Below are 25,538 nucleotides of genomic sequence, written 5' to 3'. Positions count from 1 at the left end.
ATTTACATTCATGTTATTTAGCTTTTTTTATTTTATTTTTTATGTTTTTATTTAGCTTTCCTAACTCTGGGGGAGTGGTGATGATGATGATGATGATGATGTGTGCCCTGATTTTTGTGGAAGTAACTTTGCTGCTCCTGAAATATGTATGTCCTTGTCCTTTGTGTGGACATAAATAAATTGTTAAAGCGTGTGTGCGTGTGTGTGTGTGTGTGTGTGTGTGTGTGTGTGTGTGTGTGTGACTGTGTGTGTGTGTGTGTGTGTGTGTGTGTGTGTGTTTATTTAACTCCTGTCTCCTTCTATAGCGTTTTCAGACGGACACGTTTAGTGGTTGCACGCAACAACACTCACTTGAAGACTGAAACGCGAGGAGCATAAAGTTAGTTTTAGTTCTAAATAAATAACACACATTTAAGTGTTAAAGAAGACTTCTGGGTTCCAGGACTACTGCACTCATTCATTCATATCTGGATGAAAGACACAGAGGTATGTTAGAGGTTGTTTTAATGTGATAGATACTTACTTAGCCATGGTTGACTTTTCTTTTTGTTTCTCTTTTCACAAAGCACTGGTCATGCAGAGAGTTGTAATGTTACTGAGTAACTAGATTACTAGTATATTTAGTAACTACAGTAGTATAGTTAGGCCTACTAGTAGAGCTGCATTTCTGTCAAATTATGATGTAAGAGTTCACTGCTACAGACTAGAGTTCTAACTTGTGTTCAATCAATAAATCAGATTATATTGTCACTTCCACAATATGCACTGGGCATACAAAATACCGTTCTCCACAACTCATGATGCTTCACATTTAAAAACAATAGACACGTTAAAAAGAGGCAACAGTGGCAGGAGAAAGTGCTGATGCATTTCAAAGTGCAATATAGGTAAAGTGCTATGTTGGATGTTGGCCTTGGGGGCAGTATATGGTGAGCATATATATTCCGCAGGAAGTACAGGCGTACTTAGGTCATCAGCACTATATGCACCCCCAGGAGTTTCCTGCTATTACTTTGCCCTACTCCCAGAACCCACTTCACCCCTGCCCATTTTGTTAGGCTGGAATGGCTTATGGTTCACGCTAGAGTACAGCAACTTGCAATGGGCCTGGACTACAAGATTCACTACACTAAGATACCAATCTGTACCTGTCAAAATACTCAACAAATCCAAAGTATGGGAAATGAGAAATAATATTATGGAAAAATGTTTGTTTCTTAAACTATTACTGTTGTTCTGTTTTCCTGGGCAGGAGGCTCAGGGGGATGCTCCTGGTCCCTGGTCAGTGATTCCTTCTTATGCTGTCGCCTTAAGGCCTAGAATACAGTTGTAGGTGATAAGGTGACAACTGGAAACTACAACATGACGTCAAGCAGCTCCTCATGCAGCTCCTATCCCTCGTAAGTCCCCCTTGACACAGAACCGATCAACTTTTCCGAATTCCAATTTTTTTCCAAATTCCAAATGTGTAGGAACCCTGTTAAATGTTCTGATGAATTGAAAATGGAGGACCCTGATGTAAACAAGTCTTAATAAGGTCCCCACACACCGACCGAGTTTTTCGGATTTTTAGCTGCGTTTGTCCGTCGGTTTTTATGAAAAACGCGTCCAGTGTGCAACGACCTTTAGTGCTTTGTCTGGTTTTATCCTCGTAGTAGTCTTTGTATTGGCCTGTACTTACATTTGAACTGTAGCCCAGGTGGGACCAGACCGGCAATTAACCAAGATGGTTTTAATCTTCTGATCAGACCTTGTATTGAAGTGTACATTCTGGTGCTTTTTTTTCTTTTCCAAACTATTAATAAAGTATTTAATAAGTCAAAGGTTATAATAAGCTTTCATTTTTGTATTGAACATTGGAACGTTCAAATTTGTTTTAGACACTTTTAGACTTCGTATGAGATATGACAAATAATGTAAATATACAGGAGAACTGACACACATGGGGAAAAAAAAATATATATATGTTTGTGTATATGTATAAATTGCAATTATCTCAAAAATAATTAATCAAATAAATACATAATTCTAATACTTTATTTACAGTTTGCAGAGAAAAGCACAGGAAAGTGCAGTTCAATACCAGGTTGTCCACTAGGATGATCTAAAACCAAAGAAAGCCTATATGGCTCGTTGTTTCATATTCAATTCATAGGAATAACGCACAAACGATTTATTCCATCTGCTCGTACAGGTCGTCTGAGGAGAGAGAGAGATGGAGAGAGAGACAGAGAATCAGGAAGAACTTTGTGCTTGTGAAGAAGACCGGGCAGCATCCCGACACAGTCCTAAAAGGCCTGAATCGTCTCCGGCTCAATGGAGAGTTGTGTGATGTGGTTCTGTGCTGTGGGGGACAGGAGTTCCCCTGTCATAGAGCTGTGCTGGCATCCTTTAGCTCCTACTTTCAGGTAAACCTCAATGACATTGACGTTGGCTTTCAAGTGAACTGAAGACCGTGCTATAACAACTCACCGATTCATTTATCATTGGCACAATGCACATTTAGAGACCTAAGCCGACCCGTTCACCTTTTCGTCCTCCACAGGCCATGTTTACATGTGGCATGTTGGAGTCCAGACAGGACAGGGTTAACGTCCATGGAGTAGAAGCTCACATCCTGGACCTGTTGCTGACCTATGCATACACATCAGAGGTGGCCATCCCCAAAGAACATGTGCAGGTGAAGTAATGAACACACACACACACACACACACACACACACACACACACACACACACACACACACACACACACACACACACACACATGCTGAAGTCCCCACTGTGATGATGATGACGGAGGCTGTAGTGTGTACTATACTGTAGGTCTTTCACTGTGGTTTGACCAGGGGGGCAGTCAGACAGATATTTTGTGAAGCCACTAAGGAAATGAAAGTTCATATAATGGCCTGTTGTGGCGCTGTCATTGGACCCAGAAAAACCCATAGCCCCATAGAAGTCCATGCAATTGGCTAAAAGTTTAAATCCCCTTTGACGTCCCGGGTAGTAAACTGTAGTGGATATAAACAGTGCATTCAGCCAGAGGGGGCCAAAGGGAGAGTGTGCTGTTGCAGGAGAACACCTCAGCATCATCATCTCTACAATCAGGTGTCTTCCCAGACTCACTGAAGACTGCTGTAGTTAGGCCCCTACTCAAGAAACACAATCTTGATCCCTCTGTTTTGGGTAACTATCGACCCATTTCAAATCTACCCTTTCTGGGCAAGGTTTTAGAAAAATGCATCTTTCATCAATTGGATGTGTTTCTACAGAACAATAATGTGCACAACAAATTCCAATCTGGCTTTAGGAAAGGTCACAGCACAGAAACAGCACTTGTAAAAGTAATTAATGATCTTAGGGTGTCTGCTGACAAGAAACATGTATCTGTTCTCCTACTCCTAGATCTAACGGCTGCATTTGACACGATTGATCATTCAATTTTAATACAGCGTCTGGAGCACTGGATAGGCCTGTCTGGTACGGCCCTGTCCTGGTTTTCCTCCTACCTATCAAACAGAAGTTACTTTGTCAATCTAGCCGAGTTTGACTCAGACAAACACGACATCAGCTCTGGTATTCCACAGGGCTCGATTCTTGGCCCTCTGCTTTTCTCCTTGTACATACTGCCATTGGGCGAACTCATTACCAATCACGGAGTCAATTTTCATTTCTATGCTGATGATACCCAACTTTATCTTTCTGTGGCTCCAGATGATCCCTGTGCTTTAGACCCGCTGTTGACCTGTCTGTCTAGCATCAAATGTTGGATGAGTGAGAACTTTCTCAAGCTAAACGAGGATAAGACAGAAGTTCTCATAATTGGTTCTAGTGAGCAGAAATAATCAATAATAAGCAGACTTGGTAACCTGACTGTAGAAAGTAACAGTAAAGTAAAGAACCTGGGGGTTATTATTGATTCTGAATTGAATTTCAATTCACACATTAATCATGTTACCAAGATTGCCTTTTTTCACCTTAGAAATATTGCACGAATCAGAGCCTATTTGTCCTTGGACGATGCAAAAACGCTAATCCACGCCTTTGTTTTTTCTCGGCTTGACTACTGCAATGCACTTTTTTCAGGACTGCCTAAGAAAACAACTGACAGACTACAACTTGTCCAAAATGCAGCAGCCAGAGTTTTAACTAGAACTAAGATGAGAGAACATATTACTCCAGTTTTGGCATCACTGCACTGGCTTCCGGTTGTTTTTAGGATTGATTTTAAAATTCTTTTACTTGTCTATAAAGCTCTCAATGGTCTCGCACCTTCCTACCTACATGACTGCCTGCCTAAATATGTCCCAAACCGCCCCCTAAGGTCTTCCACTGCCGGCCTGCTCGCTTTGCCAAAAAAAATGGCAACTAAAAAACACGGGGAAGCAGCTTTTTGCTTCTACGGGCCGTCGGCATGGAACAAGCTCCCACTGTACCTTCGTCAGGCAGCCTCTGTAGACATTTTTAAAGCTCAGCTCAAGACCCACTTCTACAACATTGCTTTTAATTGATCTTTTATTTTTTTATTTTTGTTATTCATGTCCTCACTGTATTGCATTACTGCTTGTTTTTAATGTTGTTGCCTTGCTTTTCTTTTATCCTCCATTTCTCTGTAAAGCACTTTGAGCTGCATTTCATGTCATGAAAGGTGCTATACAAATAAAGTTTTATTATTATTATTTATTATTATAATAAAGGGAAAGATAAAGGGAAAAAAGGCCAACAAAATACATTCATATATATTTTAAATCTTGGCTGGAAACTTGTCTACACTACCATTAATAAACATGGTCATGAATACTTTCTTCTTCCAGTCACTAGTTTAAAGTGTCATTTCTAATATAATATTCCTTTTGGAAAATTATGGTCCCATTAATTAAAAAAATGACCATAAAGTCGTGTATGTTCTGAGGGGCGTGGCTACCGTTAGTCTATGATAGGGATTCCCCTCCCACTCGAGTCAAAATAAAAACCAACGGAGAAGAAGGGGGGAAGTCCCGCCTCGTTGTCTGGGCCAGCCAATGGCCAGCTGGACCAAAACGGATCTAGAAAGATGGCGACTTCCATTGCAAGGACTGACAGGCTTCATTTTACGTTCATGTTAGACCCGGGGAACGCTTTGTCCATATTTTTTACAGTCTATGGGTTTGACAGACAGGGCTGTTTCATTTGTGGACAGCACTCTGATACTTTATCACCCAGTCAAGTCACCCAGGGAAGCTAGTATAGATGAATCCACGGGGGGGTGACCTGGGCACAGCCATTACTGAGGTGTAATCAGCACTGATTAGGTACACCTGGCCAACAGGATCCATGGATGCACTGGGGAGTGGTAGCCTCACCAGGCTTTCCTTTCACTGGCACTTCCTCCCCGAAGCGTCAGTGAATCCACGCTATGAGTCTGGCCCAACCTGCCAGGCTAAGGCTTTCCACCTCGGAGGAAAGCCTGGTCTGTGTTACTAAATTGCCGCATGATCCAGTCGGGAGCGGATGATATCGTTATGTCATGTTGTAGTCATTGTTTCGTAGTCATCAGGCCGGAACCCTCAATCTGGAACTTCCTTTCCCTCAAACCGGAAGAATAATACCTTCCCAATAAAAGCGTGACTCGTTCTCTCGTAGCCTCTGTCTGTCTGTCTGTCTGTCTGTCTGTCTAATTAAGTTGTTTATTTTATCTAGGACGTGCTAGCAGCAGCACACATGCTGGATGTGGAGGCTGTCCAAGAGAGGTGCTGTTCTTACATGCAGGATCACCTAGATAACAACAACTGTTTAGGCATTAACATCTTTGCTGAGGCCCATTCCTTCGAGGCCTTGGAGAGTTCCAGCATGCATTACATCACCCAACACTTCGGAGATGTCTACATGCAGGTCAAAGAAGTTGTTTGTCTGTTGTTGGCTTTTCCTCCTAACAGTCTGTGGTGCCTCACGGTATGGGGCAGATTAACTCAAGATAATAAGATGCTAAAGGTGATTTATTACCATTACCAGGGGTGCACACTTATGTAATATTTGGCAATCATACCCTAGGATTGGGCTAAACAGGACCTAATATTCCCAATATACATTTTCAATAAATTATGAAAAATGAATTATGAAAATATTGCAATATAATGGAATTATGTTGTTCACGTCACTGTAACATAACGTGAGTTTTTGAACAGACTACATTACATATTCCAATACTGTATCGACCATAAACTTAGGATACATAGGGCACAACCACTTCTTAATTAAAATCATTTTTAATCATTTTATATCAATTTATTCTTTGCCCTGATCAATTTAACCTCTTTGTTAATTACACTATCATGTAGAATATTAATACATCTGACCGTGGATTCAGACTCTGCATACACTTGTGTGCAGAGTAGTGCGTTACCAAACATGACAGGTTGGGGTCAAATAGAAAGTCAGAAATCAATAAATGTACTTTACAGGAGAACCATCACCTTTAAAAACGTCACAGTTAAAATATTATTTGTAGTACAGTATACACCATAACAATGGTAACATAACAACTATTCTCAGGTCACAGAATATCATAGCATACAGTTTTAATCCACAGTTGTTGTTATTCAATTGTGCTCTTGGTCAGAGCCAGTTCTGTGACGCGATGCGCATTCCACACAATGAGAGGGGGACATCCATGTTTCCAGTGCCGGTGCTTTATCAAGACTTCTGTTTATTTTACGCTGATGGATGCTTTGCTTGGTCAAAGGGTCATTGTCCGGTCAGCCCTAGGTCAGCTAGGGTGCAGGAGAGGGTGCACTGAAGTGTTAGCTCACAGGAAGGAACTTGGTTAGATATTTACAATGCATATAACATGAACTACTCACCTAATGTTGCGGATGTTCCATGTTTAACGTAATTTCAAAGTGTGTACGTTGTTTATGTCACAGTTGTATGGTTTTCATATCGTAAATATATTAACTTTGGCTAAAGGTGTTTAAGAGCCACTTGTAATGATTAGTCAACACTAGTTTTCCCAAGAGATTGTGAGAGAAGGAACGAAGATTGCTCGTTAGACAGAGAGCTTTGCCCTCTGGCTCAGCTCTCTTTTCGTCACAACAGTGCGGTACAGCAACTGCAATACCGCCCCTGCTAAATAAACTGATCTAGTGTGTGTTTCTGTTTCTAGGAGGAGTTCCTCTCTCTCCCGGTGGATAAAGTGACAAAGATTCTTTCCGGTAAAAATCTCAATGTTCCTAAAGAGGAGGTCGTTTTTGAGGCGGCCATGTTGTGGATCAATAAGTGTCCTACACGCAGACAGCACTTTGAGAAGGTCAGTCACTTCTCAATGTTTCACCTGATTTTCTACAAAGACAAAGTGACTTATTTTCTATCAATTGACAATTACACACCCCATGGCATGAAGCCTTGCATTTGTTGAGATTTGTTTAGTTGTTGACACATTCCTAAGCCAATAATGTGACCAGTGGAGTTTCCGGTAGGGCATTGAGTCATCAAATTATAGGCTTTGCAATGTGATTATTCTACATGAATTCAAGGCTTCATGGTGTGTGTCATTGATAGAAAATAAGCCAGTTTTGTTTCGATATGTTAAGGTTTACATAATATATTTAGTTACTAATATATTGTTACACCCCTAGTTGATATGCATTATGTGCAAACTCTAACATAAAACCTGCCAGATGTCATGGAATTCCCTCAAGGCGTACCTGAGATTTCACGTTCACAATGTTGCCGTACATACGTATTACGTACGTTCCTCCAAACATAGGTGTACTTAACCTATGTACGTACAAACGTAAAGATTGAAGTGTTCTTTTTTTGTTGTTGAAGTTCCTAGAGCTGATCCGTCTTCCTCTGATCAGTCCCTCCTACCTCCACGATGCGATGGAGTCTCTGGAGGTGGTGAAAGAATCCCCGTGCTGCCAGAGGCTCATCTCTCAGGCCATGGAGCAGCATCGCCTGCCCTACAGTGAAACAGTACACCCACGTAGCACCAAAGGTACACTGCTGCCCTACAAACACTAGTGTCAATGGTAACAAGATGACTCACCCTGTTTCTGTTTTCCTCCCAGAATTTTCCCCATTGAGGGGTGGGAGAGGCTGGACAGCAAATATAAGTACAAATATAATTTATGAAAAGCTACTACAGTAAAGTCTGTTCACAGAACTTGTTGTAGGATATGTGGGGATTATCTGACGAGGTACCATTTGAGTGGGCAAAACATTACATATACTAAATAATACCAAATTGTTTATAGGGTCAATATAAGTCAAATAATATAGCCTTTTTATATTTTTCCAAAAAGAATACAAACGGCCAATAGCATATTACAAAGTTATCCCCCTCACTGGTGAAAATTCCAGGAGGAAAAACGGGCAAGCACCAGGGCGAGTCATCCAGTATTTGTGTCAACCACTTTCTCTCCCTTATGCGTTACATCGGACACAATTTGTCTCTCCCTCTCTATCTCTACCTCTCCCACCCTCCCCCTTCTCTCTCTCTCGGCCACTTATATTGGCTCACACAAACGTTATGAAAAGCTCAGCCTCCTCTCCCCTTTCTCCCCCCGCTCTCACTCTTTCCCTCTCTCTCTCCTACTCTCACTCTCCCCCCTCACTCTGTATTAAAATATGTTATGTTCACTCTCTCTGTATTCAGAGGTGATGGTGATGGTGGGAGGTTGGAGCCACGACAAGCTGCTTGACCGCGTTGAGTATTTGGATCCCGGGTTTTTGAATCAACGTTTTTGGATGCACTCTACAAACTACTACAAGAATCTGGCCCGTCTGCCATTCAAAGTACACAGGCATGGTCTGGCTGTGATAGGTGAGTGAGGAGTAGCATCAGGGTCAGCTAGACTAGAGACCAACCAACTTATTGATCCCGCTGGGTAATTCCAGTCGGTAACATGTCATTGTTTCGACCTCACGTTAGTCAGACTGATTACTAACACTATACCTAACCCTGAACTTCAGTCTTAACCGGTTGCTAACCCTAACCTCATCTCACCTCACCTAACTGCTTGTGACGGAACGTTCCGCCCGAAGGAATCCAACCGGCAACTGCTTCTGGCCTAATGTTCCGTCTGCTAAGCTGATATTGATATCAAACCGGATCGCTGATTTCAATTTTTTTATAATTGTTTTGGCTTGGCCTTATCTTCTTTAGCGATCCTAGACCGTGTTGCGCAACAGCGCTGCGGTCCACCTCCCATTATACAGGCTGACTAAAAAGCTGAATAACTTATATGTTACTCGAATAAAACAACTGTAGTTTTGCAACACAACTTTATGGTCGGCACCTCGCCAGACCCAACACAACAACTGCCTCACAGTCTCACAACATCCGGTTTGTATAATCCGGTCTTCCATTAAAGTCACAGTGCATCACATGACACATACACTCACTAGAAGTAGTAAGCAGGGAACAACATTAACTTAACAAACTCACTGTCTCTTAGAAGAAAAAGAAAATGCATTGCAATAAATTCAAAACAAATACAGAAACATACAGCTTCAAAGTTTTCTTTTCTCTTTTCCTTTTTTGTTCAATGTCCTTTCAAAAGTTGTTTAAAGACAAAGTCACAACCCTAAGTAATCTCAGTAAGTTGCCACTGTCTTTCACTAAGGGGCTTCAGTAACTGAAGAGGTGAAGCCCCTTTTTTTTCTCCGTAAAAGACCTGAGTCCATCTCTCTCTTTCTCAGAGAGAGGCGAGTCCTGTTCCACAGCCCGTGAAGGATCGATATGTATGGGCTGCAAATGTTGTATGTAGTTCTCCTGGTGACGGTGTAATTGTACTTTTCTGTTCACAGTGAGTCTATTCCCATATAACAGAAGTTTTCATGTCCCTCACGTCCAATTTAGAATGCAGATTTGAGCTGTGGTATCACTGTTTTGGAGAAGCTTTGTGTGCCTCCCCATTTGAAGTCATCCACATGGCAGGCTAGAACTCCAGAGTAGACACAGCACAGTCCTTATCTAGCCAGTAGAAAATGGCTGGATCAACTTTGGAAATGTTTCCTCCTGTTGCCAGCACTATTTCCTTCACTCTGTTGTACCAATAGAGAGAAGCATCCGCCAGTCCATAGACACACTTTTTCAGCTTCCATAATGTGCCTTCACTCTCAGCCTCAGGAGGAGGCCTGATGTAAACATCACGCGACAGTGTCATTCCCTGCAAAAATGCAGACTTTATGTTCATTGAATGAGGTGTCCACTGTCTTTGACAAATCACTGCCACAAGCAGTCGGAGGGACTCTGTAGCACATGTGGGGGAGTCCTTTTGCAAATTAGACACTTGTAACTCCTCAAAACCTCAAAACCTCCTCTTTTGGTACTGGTCCAGTGAGTGACTCTTTAAGAGTACACACCCACCTAGTAGAAACACATTTTTGCCCCTCATTTTTAACTTCCTCAAACACATTGTTATCTTTCCAGCTCTTTAACTCAACAAGTCAAATGACACATCCTCACATACATTTGTGACATTTGTTAAAGGTACATCAGTTAATCCATCATCACATACATTTGGCACATAATTTGGCGTAAAATACGCTGTCAGATGGGTGGGCCATGAACGTGATCCAGAGAAGGCTACTTGCCAACTACATGTCTATGCATAATATCTTTAATGGCAATGTATCTTGAGATCTGAAAATCTGAATTTATTTAACAATCAAGGCATCCATCGATCTTCAACCGCTCCAGACTTTCCTCTCCGTAGAAACATTAGTAACTTCCTCCTGGGGGATCGGGAGGCGTTCCAAGGCCAGTGAGTTGACGTAATCCCGCCATCTCATCCTCGGTCTGCCCCGGGGTCTCCTCCCAGTGAGACGTGCATCGAGGATCTTCCTAGGGAGACGCCCGAGGGGCATCCTAACCAGATGCCCGGACCACCTAAGCTGGCTCCTTTCCAAGCGAAGAAGCAGCGACTCTACTCCAAGGCATAAGCCGTTTCAATGCTGCTCTTCTCCCAACATAGGTACTACTTTGTATGTGGCTGGGGGAGAACTTCCTGATGATACATTCAGTAAGAAGTTGTGGCGCTACGACCCTTTACATGATGACTCATGGACCAAGATGGCTTCCATGATTGAGGCACGCTTTGACTTCGGTAAGACAGATGAACGTATGGTCCATTGGGGCTGGTAGATTACTAATCGTACTAATCGAATATGTATATTGAATATGTATATCGAATATGTATATTCGATCGAATATGTATATGCCATTAGCATGATTAAGTAAGAAAAACAATGTAACATGATACATTTGAAAACAAATATATAATATATAAAAACAAAACATATTTTCGATGGGTGCTAGCCCCTGCCATGTCCAGCTGTTGATGTATGTGTGCACAACCTTTGTCCTACACAAACATTAAAATGCCATTGACAATGAATGGACACTTTTACGGTATAGTGTCTGATGATGTCATAGTGTACGTCATGATGATGTATGATGATAAGGGGCCTCTCACTTCACACAGGTGTGATTTTTTTATTGTGCTGTTTGTAATTCTGCTGTTTGTACAGTGACTCATTTCCTGTGGGATTATTTTTTGAGGGGCACTAGCCCCTCCTATATTCAGCTATTAGTGTAGATTTTCGTCTTATACAGACATTAAATTGACCAATGGAGATTTTACGTCATATGTAGACGAGCAAATTGGCTATTCTCGTCCTACACAAAATTGACAATGAAGGGATAATTTACATGTGTCTGAGCAAATGTGTATTTTTGTCCTACACAATAGAATTTACACAGAATGTACGTCATATGTGTCTGACAAATCAACATGTTACGTCATGATGATGTACGATGATAAGAGCGCCCCTCACTTCACATGGGTGTTATTTTTATAATAATAATCAAATATTTTCAATTTGGGGGCCAATTTTATAGACTATCCTAGATACATTTCTGAGTAATGTTAACCTAGCCTTATGGTCCATAGGCCTGGTGGTGCTGGATGGCTATCTGTGGGCAGTGGGTGGCCAGGAGAGCAGTGGGTCCTTTGTGGAGCGCTACGACCCCCGCACCAACACCTGGCAGCTCAATCAGGACATGCCACGCTGTTCCAACCACCCTGTTGTGGTCGCACTGGATGGACTGATCTACGTTTTTGGTATGGGACACCTTTATACACCCACAGGTTCACCTGTTCTTAATTGGGACTCGAACGGTGAGTCATAGGTTAGCGAAGAGCGCCGTCGAGTGTAAAAACAGAAAACCACGTCAAAATCTGTGATTGGCACAGAATGAAGAAAAATGTAATGTCCATACATTTAATAATGAGAAATACAGATCAACAAGCTTACAACACGTCATTTTGTGGCATGTTGTAAGATGGGTTTTTTTTTATTACGTGTCAGTGATGTATTTGCAAGTTACCGGTATTTGTCATACCTGCCCTGTGCAATTTGGGCAAACAGAAAAACAAATTGTAAAGTTCCAATGTTGGAATTATTATATTTTCATCGTTCTGCTGTTGACAATGCATAACGATTTGTCCTGTGTCCTCCTGGTTCCTAGCTGCTGGTTCCCCTGACACAGACACGCCTGCCTACAAGTACAACCCCAAAACCGCAGAATGGACAGAAGTGGCTCCTATGCAGTTTCCACGTATTGATTCAGCTGCCTGCACCCTCAATGGAAAGATCTACGTTATAGGTATCATACCTGTCCTTAACCACTGTCTTAAACCCTCTTTAGGGTTAGCATAGCCGTCATTACTGGCTGTACAGGATCTCCTCACTGGTCAGCAAAAAGTAGCAAAAGGAGCCCTCATACAAGGTTTCTTTGACTATGCATGCACCTCATGGTACCACAGCACCTCAAAGGCTCTTAAAGGGATTGTGACATTTAAAACACATTTTTGTAGCTATTTTGTGTTCTTTGGCTTTTCTTGACATCAATTTCACCAAAAAAAGTGTATTCTCCGCTGTCTGGACTTTTGTGAATAATTATGCAAATATGACTCGTGGCTTGGACGGCGGAGGCCTACGTAATGTAACGCTAAACCGCTCCCCCTCTCCTCTGCTCCCTGCCTGCCAATTCTACTACCCGCCCCCCTCCTCTCTTCCCCGCCCCTCTCCTCTCCTCCACTGATGCTCTCCTCTCTTCTTCCTCATTCTGACCGCGACTTTGTTTCAGTATAATAATAATAATGGCTTCTAGAGAAAAAGCAATCTGCTCCGTTGTCGGCTGTGTCAATCAACACAAGTCCTTGCACTTTCCACCAACTGGCCTAGATGAAGATTCACGCTCTAGGTGGATGCATTTTATTTTTGACGGTAACGTTCCAACCAAGTTGTCAAAGAAGCGACTCTTGTGCGCACATCATTTCACCCCAGAAAGTTTTTCAAATCTCGGACAAGTTCAGAGTGGATTTGCAACCAAACTTTTTCTGAACCCAGGAGCAATACCAAGCATTCGTGTCCCAATCCCAACTATAAGTATTTATACTGCAATGATTTGTGTTAAATTGTTGTGCAGTAGGCTACTATTTGAGTGGACTCACAATAAAAAATCAATCGCCTGCAGCAGCACCCCGAAGTGCTTCATGGTAGCCTACTTTTAATTTATAGTCAATCACTGCCACTACCCGCATTAGCTGTGTGTTTGACTATTATTAATCTTTGATTCGTGGCGTGCACCAGCTGTTGTAGATTGCATGTGCTCATTATTGTTCTTGTAATGCGATACAGTGGAATATAGCAACGCAGCCAACGCTCGTGTGATATAATCCACGTTAAAAGTATGGCGAATAATGATAGGCTATAGTCATTGAGTATGATATCGATGACATTACACAAGTTTATGTCGACGTGGTCGTGGGGTGAGATATTGCAGGAGTTTCATAGGCGCGTTCGGAAATAGCGCACTGAGCCCACACTGGCACTGTGCAATGCAAACTAATAGGCGAGTGCGCTCCGGTGCGGTATTTCCGAACGTGCCTTATTTGTTTACCAACTGTTGCTCGTACGATGACGTTGAATAGAGAATACATGTTACAAAGGGAGTCTACCAACGCGCCTCAAGCCTAAAACGGCTGATCCGGTGCTTCACAGGTGCAGGGACATCAAAGTTGCAAAAGGAGAGGAGACTGGAGCAACACGGACATTTAGAGCCTTTTACGTTTCGACCTTGCGGTCTTCATCAGAGTGGACTGATGAAGACCGCAAGGTCGAAACGTTAGTCGTTTTGTATACTCAGCACCTTAATAAAAGGCTCTAAATGTCCGTGTTGCTCCAGTCTCCTCTCCTTTTGCAGCAGAGAATACATGTTGTTGTCCATCCCCTCAGTACATACATGCAGTGATAGTCTTATTATAAATAACATTTTATATAAACTATAAACAAATAGTTATAAAAGGAGAAGATGTTGCGTGCGTTGGCACTGGCAGCGTTGCTATGGCTGAGATGCTGTGAACTTGTAAAGGAAAAAAAAAAGAACAGTCCCTTTCTCTGAGGGGGGCGGAGAGGTATGGAGGGCTTGAGGGGTGGGGGGGGCGGAGCTGGGTAGTGATTGACAGGAAAGGGGGAATTACCGACATCTACAGGCTAAAATAATGTGTTTTTCTATGCCTTCTCAGGATGCATATTACATACACACAAAAACTCCTGGCAAGAAATACTGGAGTGGAGATTTCTGTTCAAACTTTTTAGACACGTTTGAAGGACCATGGCCAAGACTTTTAATGTTGTTAAAATTATGTTAAAAATAATGTCACGATCACTTTAAAACAAGGCTCCAGACATCCCAAAACAAACTGGCTACTACTCGGCCAAATTCCCAGAACCCACCTCACCCCTGCTGATTCTGATAGGTTGGAATGGCTTAACGGTTGACGACAGAGTGCAGCAACTTGCAATGGGCCTTGTCTTCAAGATTCGCTCCATGTACCTGTCAAAATACTTCCTCAATGTCAACAAAGTCCATGATCACAAGTTCACAACACCAGAGGGAGTTCCACAAACCACATTCAACCTAGATACTGCTCAAACAAGGGGTTAAACTCATTTCGCTCATATGCCACTAAAATGTGGAACGCCCTACCACAAGCCGTGTGTATCCCTAGAATTCAAAGTCGCCCTCAAAGAGCACTTAAGGGTGGCTGCAATTCGAAACTGGCCCATGCAAAAAGAAAGTTAAAGTCACGTCACATGCTACTTAAAGCAGAATTACATTTTGAAGATTTTGCCTGCATATATACTGTAGGTTGTTAATGGTACCCCGACTTTCAGCAGTTGTCACAAATTCAGGGAAACTGAATTTCAATCTTTGCGATATGTGTAAGACACCTTTACAAACACAAATGTATTGGTAAGGAAATAAGGAATCTATTCCCAGATTGGACATTGTTCTGATACTATTCCCTATCTGGTTATTGGTTAATTCCTCTTCATCTAATAGGTGGTGAGGATTTATCAACAGACTTTATCGAGAGTTCCGCGAACAAGGTGGAGTGCTACGACCCATCGACAAATCAGTGGACCATGTGTGCGTCGATGCAGCATTCATGTCGCAATCCTGGTGTGGTTGCGATGGCTGGAAAGATCTATGTACTAGGAGGGATGAATGATTATGATTATGACGGGTAAGACACTATACTTACTGCTTCATATAAACTGGAAATAAAGTGTCTGTTCACACCAAACATTTCTCTCATTGATATTGGTTCTGTCTTTGTTTAGGGATCTCCGTGACATCCAAGAGTACTGTGACCAGACGGACAAATGGGAAAGTGTGGGTGAGCTCCCCGACAATCGCACCGAACGGTACAGTTACCGGAGGTGCAGATATGTAAGAAGAGGGCCGGCACCTACAGGTCGCAGTTATTTCAGCTGCGTCTCTCTCTGGCTGAGTACACATGTAAAGGAGGTACCTTACCCTAAGGCTAAGCCGCAGCATGAATCTGACGATTCCAACGATTAGACACTTTCATGGGTGCAAGAGAGGCCACATACTGTATGTGCATACATTATATGTGTATGCTTTCTGGGTAGCTCATGGTTTTTTTCAGGGGAGGTGAAAACCCTGGATTTTTTGTTTTGCACAATATTTCGAGGAGACCACCTAACTCCATTTTTTATCCATCCACCCCCCCCCTCTCATGCAAGTAATTGACAATACATAAAGTCCCAAGACCAACTTTGATGAGACGGTATTGCTTTGTTTTCAAAATATAGGGGTTTCTTCATTTCCTGAAGGGGAAAAAAACATTTTAATTTCCTGAACTTTTGGAGCCAAGTGGTTTCTTCCCGACAGCAGTACAATGTGTTCAGGTAATTGTTTGTGTGTTGCTCATGGTAGTTAATATGGGGTACAGGATTTATAAAATAAAAAGGGTGGCTTTTGATAACATTTCTGCTTTCTGTAATGATATAGCACACAAAGGACATGTAACAGTGCAACCTTCATGGTATTTATCTGTTTTAATTTTGTTCCGTTTTAAATAAAGAAATAAAACGGACCTTATCTCAATTAAAGTGGTGCTATCATCTGTAAACTACAGTGAACATTAACAGTAAACTACACAAATCTAGCGGCAATTGTCAGCACGTTATTGAAACATTATGACATGCGTATATCAATGATTACAATCTGACAAATCTGGGCAGACACTGATGAGCTGTAGATGATGGCAGATGAAGAGCAATTATAAAAGCATCACACACATTTCATACTAGTCCAGGGTAGGCAACCTTTATTATGAAAAGAGCCACTTTTGGGCCAACACATTAATACAAGTATACCAGTAAGCCAGCAGCATTGGTGGTGAAAAAAAACAAAGATGTCTTAGCAATATCAAAGTGAAAGAATATCTTTATGCTTACTACAATATTAAAGTATGATTAAAAATGATTAAAAAAGAAAATCTCTTATTCCTTTTCATACTTTGCCCAAGCAACTGGGAGCCACGGGAGAGGGCCCAACAGCCACATGTGGCTCTAGAGTAGCAGGTTGCCTACCCCTGTACTAGTACATTATGGTGTGTGTGTGTTTTTACCATAGACTGTAAATAAAAAATAGACAGTCACTAGGCCTATGCAGTGCCGGTTGGTGCCACAGGGTGGTGCACTGCATACCGACCAGGTACCGACCAGTCTCCTTCTTTAGCGTGTGTTTTCAGACGGACGCGTTTAGTGGTTGCACACAACAACAACACTCACTTTGAAGACGTTAAGCGCGAGTAGCACAAACAGAAAGTTAGTTTAGTTCTAAATAAATGACACCCATTTCGGTGTTAAAAGAAGTCTTCTGGGTTCCAGGACTACTGCACTGGTAGCCCCATATGTGCCCTCTCCCTACGCTCATTCTGTAGCTCCGAGATGAGGTCACACACTAGGCCCCTCCCACGCGTTTCAGGAACGGCGCAAGCTTCCGCAATATACGTTTCTTATCCTTACCACACCATTAATCCAAAACGTGTATGGACCATGCACCTTTACACTAATTCATACATAGGAGCGGCGCAGAAAATCCCGCCGCTCCTATGTATGAAAGCCTTTACGTCCCGTCTTTTGTCAGTCGCTTCCATGTTTATCAAGGAAGTGTGCGTGTGCGCGTGCATGTCGAGTGAACTGAAGTCAGTCGGAAATTTTCGACCAGGGGAGGCGCTAAAGCTTTTCAACTTCCTTGATAAACATGGAAGCGACTGACAAAAGACGGGACATAAAGGCTTTCATACATAGGAGCGGCGGGATTTTCTGCGCCGCTCCTATGTATGAATTAGTGTAAAGGTGCATGGTCCATACACGTTTTGGATTAATGGTGTGGTAAGGATAAGAAACGTATATTGCGGAAGCTTGCGCCGTTCCTGAAACGCGTGGGAGGGGCCTAGTGTGTGACCTCATCTCGGAGCTACAGAATGAGCGTAGGGAGAGGGCACATATGGGGCTACTGCACTGGATGAAAGACACAGAGGTATGTTTGTGGTTGTTTTAATGTGATATATAGCAATGGTTGACTTCTTTTCTCTTTTCACTTTCTCCATTAACAATTTCCCACCCGTCCCTTCTACGGTCTACCTATCTACATAAACGTTCATGTCACATATAAAGTGCTCATCCCAGAGCCACGGATGTTACACAATTCCTCGTGTGGTTATAATTATCCGTATCTATTGTTCAATAAAAAAAAAAAGTGTAAAACTGTGTTGGCAACTTGGGAAGGGGTATTTGAATACCGGACTTCTCGCCTCGGCGAGTGGACTTCACCTTTGGCGAGTGACCTTCCCCTTTTGCCGAGAAGTCTTTACTTTCCGAGGCGAGTCGCCAAGACCAATCGCCCCAGAAAGTGAAGCCTTCTCGGCAAAAGAGGAAGACCACTCGACCACGCGCTCCAATTCCAAGGCGCTCATATCCAAGGCGCACCGAGGAGTTTGCACATAAAGTGCGTTATTTATTGCATTTTGCAGCTCCGAAATCCCCCCCAGAAAGACAGTGGAGAGAGGACGCAATGCCGTCAGCCCGCGCACGCGCACACACACACACACACACACACACACACACACACACACACACGCAGTCCCAAGAATACGCTATTATGTGGGGCACATTGTCAGCCTGTAGATCAGCTCTACACAATGTATGCCTATACGTGCATTGTGCAAAGACGAAGCACAAATAAATCCAATAGCCTTGTGAGGCGCGCAGCGAAAAGTTGATAAATGCAATGTTTTACTGCTTCGTGTGTGTGTGTGTGTGTGTGTGTGTGTGTGAGTGTGTGTGTGTGTGTGTAAAACTGCTTGCAGCTAACACTGCAAGTAGGCTATAATTTATTCCATGAAGTTACTTGTAGTTTCAGACCCATGCTTTTAATTGCTAAATAAAAAATTGCTGTATGTTTACATTACCTTAGGTACCTTTTTACCCCTAAATGCATGGCTTGAATCAGCCGTGCACTGATGTGAAAGAGTGAAAACCTTACCAACAGAATGTCAGGGGAAAAAATACCTTAGACGTGTGTTAGGTACCTTTTTACCCCTAAATGCATGGCTTGAATCAGCCGTGCACTGATGTGAAAGAGTGAAAACCTTACCAACAGAAAGTCAGGGGAAAAAATACCTTAGACGTGTGTTAGGTATACCTTTTTACCCCTAAATGCATTGAATCAGCCGTGCACTGATGTGAATGATCCTTCCACTTTTAAGAAGATCACACCAGGATTTGTACTACACTATGTCTTCACATTCAATATTTGAGCTGTTCTTCTAACAACAAAGTCATGGATTGATCAAATTATAGAAACGACGGATTTCACCGCGACGCGCATGGATGTCATTTATTGATCAAATTATATAAAAAACGGATTTAGCACAGTAGCTAGCAAAGGCTGCAGTTGCTGAAAGTGAAGAAAACACTAGCCAAAAAGAGAAGCCCACTCGCCAAAAGGTGAAGACATTTCGCCCCGGGCCCAGTGGACTTCCCCTTTTGGCGAGTCGCCAAGACCAATCGCCCAGACTGCTCGCCAAGGGCGAGTAGTCTTGCTACCTAAAAGACGGCTAAACCCAGCAACTAAAGCAAGTAACGCACCTTGATTGTGATGTAGATCTCTGTCCTTGCTCCGTCTGTGTCGCTTGTCCTGCTGTGGGAAGCGCTCTCCTCTACTTTGACAACCTTCCTTACCAGACAGACATGTTTTTACTTCCATTAGTTCCATACAGACACCGCCTGAAGTAAGTTAGAACACGCCCACAAACACACGCACGCACACACACACACACACACACACACACACACACACACGCACGCACGCACACACACACACGCCTGCTGCGCCAATCAAATCACGCACACGCGTCATAATCACAGAACCATAGTAGATTGTAAAAGCACGGATTTATGAATGAACTCGATCGTGCCCATGCTATATAAGGCGAGGCCGCCCCCTGCTGCTGCTGGAGAGACATCACAGTCAAGGCAAGGGACCATAGAGTTATGCAGGGGACTGATTGATTGATGTGGGGGTTGACTCCTGTCCGGGCCCCTCCTCCAGTGAATAGCGTTTATCCATGTAGTTAACTTTTAGACGTTATTATTTTTTACACAATGTTTACATAATGTGTGTCTTATATCATCGTTTAAATGCTTAATTTATAGTTTTAATGTGCAAATTAATCTTTTTTTCAATTCTAGGTTGTTCCGTTGTCTGTGATGGAGTCCACTCCATGCTCTGGTAGGCTGTTCGACACCCGGACAGCAGTGTGGAGAAAAGTTCTGTCCAATGTGCGTGTATTGGAGCCTGGAGGGCTGTATTTTGCGTGTCTTAAGTACCAGGTCTTATTCCCTAACTTGAGTAAACTAAAGACCTGGAGGCGTGGTCAATGCTCTTTGGACACTCAGAATAGCCAAATGGCATTGATCGCGCCTCCAGGTCTTCAGTTTACTCAAGTTAGGGAATAAGACCTGGTACTTAAGACACGCAAAAATACAGCCCCTAGGGGTCTTTAAGCAAATGGCAAGAGTGAGACTTTAGGGTCATGATGCGTTCGCCCCGATGGCAACCAAACTAATAATAGTAGGCTAATACTAATAATACTAATAATAATAAGAAGAAGAAAAACACAATGAGACACAGGTAACCCAACTCAAGAGCTTTTTTTTTTGCATATTTATTGTTCATTCATGAAGAATTGTCAAGGTCTGTTCACCGTACAAGTGACACATTCCACAATAATAATATACAGTATATTGATATACTATAATCTAAAGTATAAACATTTAGTCAGCCTCCAGTCTGACAAGACGGCATACAATATCAAAATAATTTAAAATATAATATTTGTAATAAAAATAATCCAGGATCCACTTGGATTTATATACTTACAGTATGAATGTTTTTACATTGTATGAAAATATTCCGCTCAAAATATTAAGTTACAATTTGCATTGTTTTACATAAAAGGTGACGGTAAAATACTGAATTAGGTTAGGTTTAGAGATCACAGCTTCTGAATAAATCTATTTTTGTAGACTTATGTTCATGGCTTATTATTAAACGCTTTCTTACGGTACGTAAACAAGAATAAAGTCTATAATTTTGACGTTCATAGAAAGTTTATATAAAGTACACATGTCCGTTGTGTAGGACAGCTAGGGGATGCACACGCAGATTAGACACACCGATGGTGTGCTGCTCCCGTGCATGCGCTTAGGGTTTATTTTAGGGTTTGAGGTAGGTTGTCGGTCTAAATTAATGACAGTCGGACCAATAGTATAGCCTATGTCTAAACTAAAGTCTGTATTAGCAGACGTAGATTGGCTATTTTCACAATATTTATCTGTGGGATAGAGTCAAACTAAATGTAATGCCCACTACAATTCGATGTGCTTGTCGGGTTGGGGGGGGGGGGGGGGGGTCCCCAGATAAAATATGATTATTGCGGTGGGTCCCCAGTTCAAATTAATTATTATTTTCAGCCTGAAAAGGCTACTGAACAAAGTACCTAACTTGGCACTTTGCTACCTTGGTCTTTTAATATAAAAGATAATTTTATACATTGTGACATGAGTTCTTTTCACAAAACTCTTAATAAAGTAACACATTATTGACACAGACTACAGTGTTCTGGTCTTAAACAGCGCAAAACCCACAAATTAATCACATTAGAGTAAAATGACACTCAAGTACTTGATCAAGTTCAGTACTCGAGTACAATTTGAAAACGGGAGTACTTCTTCAGGCCACTGTTCAGTGGTTCTCAAAGTGCGATAGAGGGTCCCTTGAGGGACCTCAAATTGACCATCACAGGTCTGTAACTGAGACTGTACGCATGGAACCAAATGGACCGGTCCCTTGCAGGTCCGTAACTGCATTCTCCCGTTATTGAGATGGTTGAAATGAAAGGTTCAAGCATTCAGCTTGTACAAGGTGGCCGCCGGGCCAGCGTGTGGACAAAGTCAGTTCAGAAACCCCTTTGTTCGGTTGAGAAACGACCTGACCAGTTCAGAAACTAAACCCCTCAATCCAGCGGCTGCAGAACCTTCCGTGCCCAGTTCAGATCGGAAATGTGTTTATTATTCCCGTGTTTCAGTCCTGGTGCCTGTGGTGCTCATGAAGCTCAGAAGTGGTCTCAATCCTGGTGCCTGTGTGTGTGCGCAGCAGGGTCCAGTTCAGAAGGGCTTTCAGTCTCCGTGCCTGAGCAGGGTCCCGGCCAGGCGGTCCCAGTGGGTGAAGTAGGGGGCGTAGTTGGACCTGGACTTGAGGTGGTGCAGGTGGTGGTGCGGCGCTCCGCCGTAGAGGCCGCGGGGCAGCAGGCGGTGCGTGGCCCAGGGCAGGTCGTAGCCGCAGTGGTCCTCCACCGACAGCCAGATGTTCAGCGTGAAGAAGGCCAGCTCCGTCAGCGGGTGGAGGCCCAGCAGGAAGGGGTTGACCGCGGCGAAGATGCCCAGGGACAGCATCTCCCACGCCCCGGAATACTGCGCCGTCAGGGCTGAGGGGGCCGTGTGGGTGTGGTGCACCTGCCGGGGGTGAGGAAAAAAAAGGGTTAAAGTTAATGTCCTAGTATTTGTCAATTGTCACATTGCTGCATGCTAAATTTGTTCTCCGCGTTTGATCTCATGGAGCGGTGAGCCGCAGCTGTGCCGTGCTCGGGAAAATTTGTATTTGATCTAACGCCCCAATCCAACCCTTGATGCTGAGTGCCAAGCCATTGTTACAGTCTTTGGTATGACCCGTCCGGGGATCGAACCCCGACCTCCCAGTTTCAGGACTGACCTGGACACTCTAACCACAAGGCCACTGAGCTGGACAAAGAGAAGAACAGGACAAGGGGACAAGTAACAGAGTAACTCGCTCACCTTGTGGAAGGTGCGGTAGAGCCAGGGCACCTTGTGGTGCAGCACATGCCAGATGAAGTACTGGAAGTCGAAGAGCAGCAGGCAGGCCAGCATGCCTCCCAGCAGGCTGAGCACGCCGGGAGCACTGGACACACGCTGGACCGCCACGGGTCTCCAGCACCAGTGGAGAACTGTCACCGGGAAGACGAACACCGCATGGTTGTACAGGGACAGGGACAGGCAGCTCCTATTGAAATACATGAGACAATTGGTGAAACCTTGTGGTTGTACAGGGACAGGCAGCTCCTATAGGGAGACATGAGACAAGGTGAAACCATGTGGTTGTACAGAGACAGGGACAGGCAGCTCCTATAGGGAGACATAAGACAAGGTGAAACCATGTGGTTGTACAGAGACAGGGCAGCCTCTATAAGATGCTGTAAGATAAGATAAGGTGAAACCATGTGGTTGTGCAGAAACAGGCAGCTCCTATAAGATAAGGCAAGGAGAAACCATGTGGTTGTACAAAGACAGGGACTGGCAGCTCCTATAGGATAAGACAAAGTAAAACCATGTGGTTGTACAAAGGCAGGGACTGGCATCTCCTATAAGACAAGGAGACCATTGAGAAAGTATTGTATCAGACGAAGCAATTAAGGAAGCCCTCGGCTGAAGCAGGAACCCCCACTACATATTGTATAAAATTACGTTATAGATTAAACCTTTTCATAGATTTCACAGATAATAATAATAATAACTTTATTTGTATAGCACTTTTCAAAAACAAGTTTACAAAGTGCTTCACATACAATACACAAACAGGCTATTAAAATCAACAATGAAAATTTGTCAAATACAAAATACAAAAAATAATAATAAGAGATAAACTCATTAAAAGCCTTTAAATAACAGTGTGTTTTGAACTTCTTCATAGACTTGACACAGCACTGTCATCAGTGTTGGATTCATGTTAATGTGTATTTTCAGACAACCACTTACACCCTCAATACAAAGTTGACCTTTCACCCTGTACGCCCCTCCCCCCACACGCACACACACGCGCGCACACACACAGCTGCTGAGCTTGTAGATCTGCATGTTATGTTCAGCCGATGTTCCCCTCGGAATAGGGATGCTCAAAGTTAAAGTAAAAAGAAGTTCCTGTCACACAACTATTTTGCGGCTTCCTGCAGTATAGTAACTCTGAGGACCCCCTAGAGGTCCCTGACCCCCTGTTGAAGACCCCTGAGGACCCCCTATAGGGGTCCCTGACCCCTGTTGAAGACCCCTGAGGACCGCCTATAGGGGTCCCTGACCCCCTGTTGAAGACCCCTGGCCTACATAGTCATTGTTTTGGTGCTAGCCACTGCTATAGACAGTGTATGTCCCTGTGTCTGTCTCTGTGTCTGTCCCTGTCTGTCCCTGTGTCTGTATCTGTCCCTGTCTGTCCCTATGTCCGTCCCTGTGTCCGTCTCTGTGTCCGTCTCTGTGTCCGTCCCTGTGTCTGTCCCTGTCTCTATGTCCGTCCCTGTGTCTGTCCCTGTGTCTGTCTCTGTGTCTGTCTCTGTGTCTGTCCCTGTGTCTGTCTCTGTGTCTGTCCCTGTGTTTGTCCCTGTGTCCGTCTCTATGTCTGTGTCTGTGTCTGTGTCTGTGTCTGTGTCTGTGTCTGTGTCCGTCTCTGGGTCTGTGGGCTAATTATTGTCAATTTGGGGGTCCTTGACAATGTAAAAGGCCTGGGAACCACTGCAATACAGCTGCACCCCACAGTTTTGTTTTTTTTACCTCATGGTGTCCCAGGTCACAGAGCTGTGGGGCTGAATCCTGTAGCTGCGTATCAGCGCCACCCTGGAGGAGAGCAGGTCCAGGCAGGTGAACGGCAGGCAGAACGCCAGGTAGACGCCCAGCGAGAAGAGCACGGGGAAGAAGGGAGAGGCCAGGGGGATGCTGTGACCGGCCGACACCCAGTCCCACACGGGCTGGAGACACATGGTGCGCCCCAGGAACAAGTCCCACACGGGCTGGAGAGACATGGTATATACGACCCAGAAACAAGTCCCACACACGGGCTGGAGGAAAATGGTAAAAAAATAAATGTATTTCCCTTGGCTTTGTTGACCGTGTTTAATCCTTTAGTCTTGGTATTGCCCGTACGCATACGTGTGCGTGTGTGCGTGAGGGAGAGAGAGCTAGAGTGTAGTGCACTAGAGCTTGTGAGCTGGAATAGTGTCTGAACTTGGCTGCTTTTGGCATTTTTATAACCTTAGCCACGCCCCCCATGTGTGTGCGTATGTACTATGCTGTGGGTGTCCCAAGAGGTGCTCCTGCATCCCTTATAAGGAGTGTGGTTCCTGCCCGGTGCTTTCCCATTGGCTGGGATGAGGAGAGGGGGTTTTCATGGATGGGAGTTTGAGGTATTTGTATTTTGCTTGAGTATTTCCATTTTCATAATACTATATACTTCTACTCCACTACATCTCAGAGGCATTTTACTCCACTCTACTCAACTTTTATTTTTACAAGTAACTTTGTAGTTTTATAAGCCAGTTATAAACTAAGTAGTGGTGGAAAAAGATGAAGTACTCACTTGTGTATATGTATTTGTTACTTGAGTAAGAGTATCAGTATACTGCAATGTGTAAATACTCTGTTACAAGTAAAAGTCTGGAATTAAAAAATACTTAAGTTAACCCATTTAGACCTGCATGAGGCAAAACAAAAGTCTTCTAGATCCTAAAAGTTTGACCTTTTTCATGTCAAAGGACTTCGAGAATT

General features: G+C 43.4%; 2 protein-coding genes across 2 annotated transcripts; one reads left to right on the top strand and one right to left on the bottom strand.

Annotated features, from left to right (window-relative positions):
* Positions 1-2,315: 2,315 nt before the first annotated feature.
* On the top strand, positions 2,316-17,332 carry LOC308320255 (kelch-like protein 23; the record flags this gene model as incomplete). The annotated part of the gene is made up of 12 exons (XM_080770573.1): positions 2,316-2,408; positions 2,546-2,680; positions 5,679-5,870; positions 7,141-7,284; positions 7,806-7,974; positions 8,635-8,802; positions 10,958-11,089; positions 11,936-12,106; positions 12,514-12,651; positions 15,397-15,580; positions 15,678-15,786; positions 17,309-17,332. The coding sequence occupies exons 2-12, from the start codon at positions 2,549-2,551 to the stop codon at positions 17,330-17,332; spliced, it is 1,563 nt and encodes a 520-aa protein (XP_080626699.1). The 5' UTR covers positions 2,316-2,408; positions 2,546-2,548.
* Positions 17,333-20,746: 3,414 nt separating this feature from the next.
* Positions 20,747-24,907, bottom strand: LOC308320360 (cholesterol 25-hydroxylase-like protein). The gene is made up of 3 exons (XM_080770695.1): positions 24,549-24,907; positions 22,788-23,013; positions 20,747-22,448 (listed from the first exon to the last, which is right to left on the bottom strand). The coding sequence occupies exons 1-3, from the start codon at positions 24,794-24,796 to the stop codon at positions 22,113-22,115; spliced, it is 810 nt and encodes a 269-aa protein (XP_080626821.1). The 5' UTR covers positions 24,797-24,907; the 3' UTR covers positions 20,747-22,112.
* Between the last annotated feature and the right edge of the window lie 631 nt (positions 24,908-25,538).

The sequence above is a fragment of the Protomyctophum bolini genome (genome assembly GCF_963924005.1).
Source record: "Protomyctophum bolini genome assembly, chromosome: 8".
In the NCBI taxonomy this organism is placed as follows: Eukaryota; Metazoa; Chordata; class Actinopteri; order Myctophiformes; family Myctophidae; genus Protomyctophum; species Protomyctophum bolini.
Note: the sequence above shows the minus strand (reverse complement) of the source record. Positions and strands in the feature narration are given on the sequence as shown.